This window comes from Vitis riparia, chromosome 15, assembly GCF_004353265.1.
Source record: "Vitis riparia cultivar Riparia Gloire de Montpellier isolate 1030 chromosome 15, EGFV_Vit.rip_1.0, whole genome shotgun sequence".
NCBI classification, from domain to species: Eukaryota; Viridiplantae; Streptophyta; class Magnoliopsida; order Vitales; family Vitaceae; genus Vitis; species Vitis riparia.
Genome location: NC_048445.1, coordinates 11,920,715 through 11,930,875, shown reverse-complemented (window position 1 = coordinate 11,930,875; position 10,161 = coordinate 11,920,715). Strand labels below are relative to the sequence as shown.

The 10,161-nt window shown below is 28.5% G+C and overlaps 1 protein-coding gene across 1 annotated transcript in view; it reads left to right on the top strand.

Moving 5' to 3' along the window:
• LOC117931963 (disease resistance protein RPV1-like) overlaps positions 1-4,910 on the top strand; it is a 7,035-nt gene extending 2,125 nt beyond the window's left edge. Inside the window, exon 4 of the mRNA XM_034853029.1 lies at positions 4,897-4,910. Within this exon, the coding sequence (XP_034708920.1) occupies positions 4,897-4,910 (14 nt within the window). The remainder of the gene's footprint in view (positions 1-4,896) is intronic.
• The last annotated feature ends 5,251 nt before the right edge of the window (positions 4,911-10,161 follow it).

Below are 10,161 nucleotides of genomic sequence, written 5' to 3'. Positions count from 1 at the left end.
ATAGTTTTTAAAATACTTTTGATTTTTTGAAGATTTGAATCCTAGCCCTTGTTTGTCAAAAACACATTTTTGGCTAGCTAGAATCATTTCAAAAGATTTTTTTCCACAATAAAATATTGAAGAGAGGAGGTCAAACATTTATTTTCTTCTCAAAATCTCATTTTCTTTTTCAAGATGAGTTTTATAAATTTCAACAATTGAAAAATTTTCTTTTACTTCCTCAAGTTCTTGAATTTTCTTTTTAAGAGAATTATTTTCAAACTAAGTTTTTCAAAATCCTCATACAATTCTTCAAAAAACATATCTTCATCACCAAAGTTAGAGTTTACCTCATCAAGTTCATCTATTGCCATGAAGTACATGTTTGCCACTTCTTTCCCATTTTCTTTTTTGGAGGATTCTTCACTTTCATTCCAAGTGGCTATCATTGCCTTTTTCATTCTCCTCTTGACTTCACTTTTGTAGAGAGGACAATCATATTTAATGTGTCCCGGTTTCTTGCATTTGAAACACACCAAATCTCTTTCTCTTCCCATTTCTCCTTGTCACCATGAGATGAAGATTCCTTTTTAGAAAGGTCTCTTTAGAGGTAAACCTTCTTCCTCTAAAACTTTCACCCCTCATGTATTTGTTGAGCTTTCTTGTGATGAGGGCTAAATCATCATCTTCTTCAATTGGTTTTTCTTCTTCAACATCTTCTTCTTCCTTAGTTGTAGCTTTGAGAGCTATGCTCTTCTCTTTTTGTCTTCACCTTCTTGTAGCTTCTTTGCCAAATTGATCTTATATGTCGTTAATGACCCTATGAGCTCCTCCATAGGTAGCTTGATCAAGTCTTTTGCTTCTTGAATTGCAGTGACCTTTGTATACCACTTTAATGGAGTGACCTCAATATCTTCATCACATTTTCGGATTCCTTGTAGGTCTTTCCAATGCTTCAAGACTATTGACAATATCGGTGAACCTAGTGATCATCTCAACAATAGTCTCATTTTCTTTCATAAAAAACAATTCATAATTATGAACAAGTAAATTGATTTTTGACTCTTTCACTTGATTTGTTCCTTCATGAGTTATTTCAAGTAATCTCCAAATTTCTTTATCCAATTTGCATTGACATATTCTATTATATTCATTTCTATCCATAACACATTGTAAAGTGAAAACAACCGTAGCATTTAATTGAAAATTTCTTCTATCAAGCTCATTTCATTCTTGCTTGGGTTTTAGAACCATGACTCCACCAACTAGTTCTGTAAAAAAAGTTGGGCCATCTTCAATGACCTCCCATACGTCTAAATGGGTTGATTGTAAATACAAAAATGAAGCTCTATTTTTGCAAAACTTTCAATTTGAGATGAGTTTGATGGAATAGTCATTTCCTCTTAGATTATTAAGTCTTAAAAAAGAGGTCTAGCTTTAATACCAATTTAGAAAATAAAGGATAATCTTAAATGAGAAAAACACCCAAGAGGGGGGGGGGGGGGTGAATTGGGTTTTTTAAAAAAAATTTCAACACAACAAATTTAAGCATAATGGAACAAAATATAATGAGATAGAGTTAGAGAATTCAAACTCAGATTTTATAGTGGTTCGAAACTTCCTTGCCTACGTCCACTATACTCAAGCTCCTAACCGAGTGAGGGTTCCACTAACTTGAAGCTTCAGTCAAGCTTCTAATCTTCTTTACACTTGGATTCCGATTCCAATAGGCTCTTATACAATCTCTTTAAGATTCAACTCACTTGAAGGCTTTAACACTCAATTTTACAAGAATGAATCCCTCAACCTAGCTCAATGATAGCTCAAATACACTTCAAAGCTAGGATGAAACATAAAGGCACACTAAAGTGAAGATTTAATGCACTAAGAAAGAAATGAGAGCTTTAAGGCAAGAACAGGTGGGTAGACAATTGAATGCAAGTGTTCTCTATGTCACAAATGAAGTGGAGCTCTCAATTTATAGGTTACTAACCTTAAGAGCCAAGAAAAACAAAAAACAGCCTCAATTGGTCGAGCTGGGGGTCGACCGGTTCACTAGCCGTTGGAGCATTTAATGCTTTAGCAGGTTATTGTTGCTTCGATCGGACCTCGACTGGGAAGGAGGATACCTCAACCAGGAAGGGAAGGAAACTAGATAAGAGAGTGTGTTTTCAGCACTCCTCGACCAGACCTCGACCGGACAAGGGCAATCAGTTGATTCATCGGTTCCCCCTAACCGGTTGAGCCATTGGCCAGTATCTCGATCGGTTCAGCCTTTTGGCCCCAAAAACCTATCTTTTTTATGTTCTTTTCTTTTCTAACACTTAGGCAAGGTCTTTAGGTAAATAAATATGCCAATTTTGAAACGTTTTGCCTAAGGTGCATTTGATAAAAACTCGGGTTTTAATGAAATAGTAATTTTAAATAATAAACTGAGTTTTCAAATATACATGAAATGATATGTAAAACTTAAGTGCACCCATGCATTCATCTTACATTTGTTTTCTATGATTAAAAGTCTTCCGAATGTCTCAATCTTGTATCCATTAGATCCTCTGACGAATTTCCAAATTAATACCTAAGATTCTTTACAATTCAAACCAATTAGTAACTTAACCATGGTTTGTTATCATCAAAACCTGATTAAGAGAACCTTTGGGCTAACATATATATATATATATTATATATATATATATATATATATATATATGTATGTATGTATGTATGTATATTACCTTCTTTTCTTATTGTTTTTATGTGAGTTGATCAAACTTTAGAGTGATTTGAAATTAATGATGAAATTTCCCTTTCATGGTTAAGAAATTTCTATAAAATCCTCTTATTATAGACTTTTTTTTTTTTTTTTTTTCAATTCCTTCCATAAAACTCTTCATTTTTTTATTTTTTTTTTTGAAGAAAAAGATGTTTGATAATTTTCTTTTGATTTTCTATGAAATTTCCTCTTATCAAACTTTTTGTTTGTTTTCTAAAAATATTATAGTATGTTGTGATGAGGATATTGATTGGTGATATTTGGAAAATAATTTTTGAGAAAATTGTTCTCAATATTCTCATCTCTAGCAAAAGGAAAAATGAAATAGTTTCCATATCATGTGTACAAAAAAATTTGGAGTCGGTTTGGAATGCTAAAATTAACAATGAGAAATTAATTTTATTTTTTATTTATTAATGTAATTGAATTATTTTTTTAAATTAAAAAAAATGAATGAAAATTTTTGTGATTATAAAAATAAAATCTTATATTTTGACTTTTTCTATTTTTTTTTACATGGTATTATGGTTCATCTCTCCTCTCATTCTATTTTATTCATATTCCTATATTTGGTTCATAATATAAGGAAAGCAAAAAAGTTATTTGATTTTTTTAAAGATTTTGTTTCAATCCAATATAGAATTTTCTATGAAAACAAAAGTACATAATTGAATTTGTTAGTTAGTTTGATTCAGTTTTAGTAATAATAAATTGATCATTTGATAAATAATATTGGGATCCAACTAGCTAGAAGGATTGAATTTTAAACATATATTTTGTTTTTACCTTCTTTTTTTATTGCTTTTATATGCATTGACTAATTTGAGATAGATGATGAAATTTTCCTTAATTTCAAGGTTAGAAAATTTCTATAAAATCCTTTTATTGCAAATTTGTTTTCAATTCCTTTCATAAAACTTCAATTTTTTTTCTTTTTTTGAAGGAGATGTTTGATAATTTATTGATCTAAAGAATATTAAAAGTAAAAAAAAATTAAAATATTGAATATATTTTCCTTTGACTTTTTTATTTTTTATTTTTTTTATTTGAAAATATTTTTCATATCCAAATTTTTTGTTAATTATTTTAATCATAAAAAAGAAAAATCAATTGGTGTTGTGGTTAAAAAAAATCAATAATTTTTATGAAAGGTTCTTTAATTCTTTCTCATACTAATTTTCTCTTAACATTTTTAAACAATGAATTAGGTTTTTTGTCTTATATACACAATTTTCATGCTTATTATAATATCATGTCTTATCATATTAGTATTTAAAAACATTTTTATATTTGGTTACTAAAATTTAATTGACATTATTATTTCAGAAAATAAACATTCAAAAAAATATCAAAATTAAGAAAATCCTTCTAAGAAAGGAAAATATATATATAAAAATAATTTTTAAAAGCATAATGAATTATAAAAAATAAATTTAAAAAATATAGATTAAGTGGAAGATTAGTATTGTCTAAAATTTTAGATTTATATTTTGATTTTGTAGTTTTGTTTTATTTTTTATTTTCTTGAATTGTTTTTATTTGAGTTCAAATGTAACAACTTTGTTATGAGATTCATTAAAGAGATAATTGTTGATTCTACAATTATTGCATGCATTAAAGATTTTACTCATTTAATGAATTGTACATAGTTTTATGCTTATTCTCAAGTAGAATTCAATTAAATTAGAAGAGAATGAGTTACTTTTGTGTTATAACTAATCATGTTGATGTATCATGATCCTGCATAGTGAGTCCCTTAGTTGCTATATGAATTTTCCATTGGTATTGTATAGCATTACTTATTCTTTACAAACTATTTTTATATCAAAATGGGAAAAAGTGAAAATAAAAAATTAGTACTTAAATTTGTTTATTTTTTATAACATCAATTAATCTTTATTTTCAATAAGAACTCTAAAACTCATTAAACTATAAAATGTAAGTATACACTCTTGGGAGGATGGTATGGAGAATAAAAATAAAAGAAAAATAGGCAACAAGATTTTTTTATATTTAGATGTGACTCTTATGCCACGCATGGTAGGATATAAATGTTACTTTAATTGGTATTGAGAATTTTGGGTTTTTGAATGCAACTTTTGTGTCATTTTATGGTTATCTGGTTTTATGCATATGAAATGCAGGTATACATGAATGATGGGATGCTTAAGTACATTTCTAAATTATGTTTTAATGTGTATTAATTTTATTTTTTTTTAGTTTTGGTGGGCTTGATGTCTTTGATGTACTTTCTTTTTGTGAATATTTGATAAAAAAAAAATATTATTGGATGATATAATGTATTATAGGTTAATCCATAAGCATTACAAAAATATAAGTTAAATGTGATATGATTATTATATTTATGGGCAAAACATACACAAGTTGATATTATTTATTAATAAACATTACAAAAATCTACAAATTAATCAACCAAAGTCAACCATATCTTCCATAATCATTTACATTGATGTGACACCAAAACTCAAAGGTGATGCATTTAATATGACATCCTATATATCTCACAACTCTATATCAAAATAAGCATCACTAGAAATATGTGGTGTCGCTTCTGAATGTGTCACCATTTATCTACTTTGGTGTCACTTCCAAATACGTTACCAATTGATACCCTACATGGTGTCAATGGATAAGGTGACACTATGTTGTAGCGACACCCTATGTTTATGGTGACTCATTATAAACGTCATCATATATCTTTTTCCTTGTAGTGGTATCATTTTTCATCTTTACCATTCATGTACCTTTTTAAAAAAATTTAATTTCACCTACATCTCATCAAATGGTAACAAAGAGTTTGGTTTTTTTTTTTTTCTAATAAAAAAATAGTTTTCTATTTATAAAAAGAGAATTTTATTTTTTAGACTCAAAAACACGTTTGATGAATTTTTTGACTGAAATAATTTTATGAAAATATGGTATTTTATGAGAATATATTTTTAATTATTTTTACTTGTGTTTTATAAACAATTCTAAAAAAATAATCATACAAATATAGAGAATAATTGAAAATAAAACATCACATATAAATGTTATTTTTTAAAAATAAAATAAAAAATATTGACAACATTTAAAATTCCTAAATAAATTTCGTTTTAGAAAATGTTATAAAGTTATTTTTAAAAATTATTCTCAAAAATTATTTTTTAGAACTGTATTCAAAACTGTCACCACTTATGTCCTTACTCTTTGTTCCAAAGTCATTCTCACTTATAACCACATTCATACTTATTAAATGCACTTACCTTCATGCTCCTTTTATTATTTTATTTGTATTTTTTCTTTTACCTTCTATAAAAAAATTTCTCCAATTGTTAGTTTTTTTTAAATAAATATCAAAATATTTTTTAAAAATAATAAATAATAATATTTTAAAACTTTATTATGGAAATAATATTTTAAAAGTTCACAAAAATTTTAATTTACTTTAAATTGAATATTAAATTATAAATAATAAATATAAATTATAAATATTAATATCAATAATAAAAACATAAATCATTTACTTTTGCTAAAATAATGGAAATTATAATATAAGTTTTTAATAAAGTCATAAATTATACTTTTTAAAAATATGAATAGTAATATTTTAGAAATTAATAATGCTTAATAATCTTTTGTTTAAAATTGATTTTAAAAAAAGTACATTTCACTTTTGCAAATGTATCAATAAATTAACTTTTTTTTTTCATTGCATGTATATGTTTACTCCTTAATCACTAACAAGGTATTATAATTAATTTGGAGCAATACAATTTCTTTATGATGTATTTTTTACTTTAAAATTATTTCTAAAAGTATTTGGCTCTTTAAAAATTCTAACACATAAGTCTTTAAATTATTTTTAACTTTAAATTATGATATTAAGTTATTTTACCAAAGATAATTTATTTAATGACTTAAATTAAGTTATTAAATTATTTTAATCTTTGATAAAATAACTTAAGTAAAAAACAACTTTAAGTAATACGAAAAAATAATTAACTTATTCATAAATCCATATCTTCATTTTATTTTTTTTTATCTCTATTTGTCTTACTTACCTCTAAGATCTCCTTTACCACTCTACAACTTCCACTATTTTCCAACCTCTTTTGCCCTAATTATAATTTATGAGGATAAATATGTCGATTTTATAATTTAAAATAAATTTCAAGTTAATTTTATCAAATAACCTTAATACTTAAAATAAAAATTAAGTTGATTTTTAGTTAAATTATACTTAAGTTGTCGAATTAAAACTTATCACTTAATCTACTTAATAACTTAAATCAAATAATTATATTATATTAAGTTATTAATTAATATGATTTCCCAAACACCCTCTAGGTCCCTTGATTTTTTGTAAACACTTTGTTTTCATTTTTTTATTCATTAAAAAATTTCAGATGATAACATCTCCACATTTTTTACACTACAATGAGTTTGCAATTTCCAATGCGTAGTAACTATCAAATGCTAGCTTCCAATTTCATTTTAAGGATGTTTGGTAAAACTTAATACTTATTATTTAATGACTTAAGTTGATTTGAAGTTAAATTATATTTAAATTATTAACTTAAAACTTATTACTTAATTTTTACTTTAAATATTAAGGTTGTTTGATAAAATTAATTTAAAATTTTTTCTAAATCATTAAATTGACATATTTATCCATAAATTATAATTAGGCAAAAAGAAATCAAGTAACAATGGAGGTCGTGGAGTAATAAAAGAGACAGTGAACATAATTAGGACAAATGATGGTAAAAAGGTAAAATGAAAATATGAACTTAAGAAAAAATTAATTGTTTTAACTTATTACTTTAAATTGTTTTTTACTTTAAGTTATTTCATTATTTTACCAAACATACTTAATACACTTAGTAACTTAAATTAATTTATTAACTTCCTTTAAGTTATTAAGTTGGTTTACCAAATACCCACTTTCCTTCTTACTTATTTTACTTGTGTGCATTGAAACTATCTAATTTATTTGAAGTAATTTTATTTATTTTTTTTTTACAGAAATTAGAATATGTTTGACAGTGATTGTAAGAAATGTTTTAACATTTTTAATGTTTGGAAATAAAAATTTTCAAGTATTAAAGAGACTAAAAATATTTTTTTAAAATTACTATCAAACGCACTCTTAATACCGAATGTTAATATTTTTTTTAAAATAATGATTTTTGCAAATATTATTGAATTTGATGTTTACTCTTCATAAATATCCAAAAAAATAATTGTAGACCCCTCTTTTCAAGCCATGTTGGGACTATTCTATTAATATTGGTTTTCATAACTAAAAAAAAAAAAAAAAAAAAAAACCTCAAGACCCGGGGGAGAGGAAGTTTTTTTAGTAGGAGGGCGGGGGGGGGACCCCCTTTTTGAAAGAAAGAGAGACCGGTTGCAGCATGGCCAGCCGTGGGGGGGGACCCCTTTTTGAAAGAAAGAGAGACCGGTTTGCAGCATGGCCAGCCGTGGCTAGTAGTCAGAGAAGCCATAATGGCTGATGGAGGAACAGTAGGGTTGGTGATGGCTTGCTGAGGAAGACACAAAGAGAGGAAAGGAAAAGAAGGAGAGATCTTTCGGGAGTGAGAGAGAGGTATTTTTGGGGTGGCCGGTTGCTTGAGAGGAGTGGTAACTAACAAAAAACAGAGAAAAAAAAAAGGGTAGCGGGAAGGAAGGGAGCAAAACAAAGGAATAAGAAAAGAGGGGTTGAAAAAGGATTTTCAACAAAGGGATTTTTGAGACTCCCAGGTGTGGATCAGAGAACAAATTTAACTGATTTATGAGTTGTATTGACTGTGCTATAGTTCATTTGGTTTTCTTTGCTTCGGTGTGGTCAGAATTATTTTCTCTGTTCATTTGAGTTTGATGCCCGAAAATCATGCTTTTTATTTCTGTTAATTCCACCCGCCTTGGCCATGGATGTCACTTGAAAATGGGTCTCTCCATCCATAACCAGTCAAGTCCAGTCACATAAGCCCACCACCTCTTTTTTGTAAAGCTCAGTAAGACTGTTCACAAAAATTCTGAATTTAATTATCATCAATGTTCAATTATTCAAAAATCTGACTTCCGAATTTAATTTTCAATCTAAAAAATTCTAACTATTCACATTCATTCGTTTAAATATTATTTTTATTATTATTATTTTATTTATTTATTTATTTTAAAAGTTCAATTCTCTGTGGCTGCCATGAATACCCAAAAAACAAAAAACCAAGTGAAAGAAGTGGTGAGGAAAAATGTGTGGTGATGGAGCGAGTATGCATGGTAAGGGTGTCGGTCGCTTGCAGTGGGTAAGTTTGAGGAAGAAAATGGGTACAATAAGTAGGAAATGGTATGGATGCAGTGGGTTTCATGGTGGAGTCTCCGGGTCAAACCAACTTGGAATAACATCTCTTCTTTAGATAAGAGAGTTTCTGAGAGTGATTAATAACTCAATGTCACCAGAATGGGTAAAAACATAAAATATTAATGACGAGGGCATAAGGAACTTCAGAGTTGGAGCTGACTTCGACATTCTGCACCACTTTCTACTCATGGGACCCAACTCAAGAAGTGGAAAACTTTTCAATTCAAGAGACGTTTCCCTCTGGACTCGAGGAAAATTTCTGAGATTAGAGAACCAGTAAAAAGCTTCACTCCAAACAACAACAATTCTCTATGCTTTCTCGGCAGCCAAACGACGTCTCAGTGGAGAAAATACCCGAGAAAAGTTGAGAAACCAAAACACTAAAAAAAATGACAAGGCAATAAAGCAGCTGATACGAAGATTTTCCAAGCCAACAAACAAGAAAGAAAACCAGAAACAGTCTTACTGAGCTTTACAAAAAAGAGGTGGTGGGCTTATGTGACTGAACCTGACTGGTTATGATGGAGAGACCCATTTTCAAGTGACATCCATGGCCAAGGCGGGTGGAATTAACAGAAATAAAAAGCATGATTTTCGGGCATCAAACTCAAATGAAACAAAGAAAATAATTCTGACCACACCGAAGCAAAGAAAACCAAATGAACTATAGCACAGTCAATACAACTCATAAATCAGTTAAATTGTTCTCTGATCCGCACCTGGGAGTCTCAAAAATCCCTTTGCTGAAAATCCTTTTTCAACCCCTCTTTTCTTGTTCCTCTGTTTTGCTCCCCTTCCTTCCCGCTACCCTTTTTTTTTCTCTGTTTTTTGTTAGTTACCCCTCCTCTAAAGCAACCGGCCACCCCAAAAATACCTCTCTCTCACTTCGAAAGATATCTCCTTCTTTTCCTTCTCCTCTCTCTGTGTCTTCCTCAGCAAGCCATCACCAACCCTACTGTTCCTCCATCAGCCATCATGGCTTCTCTGACTACTAGCACGGCTGGCCATGCTGCAGCCCGGTCTCTCTTTCTTTCAAAAAGGGGGT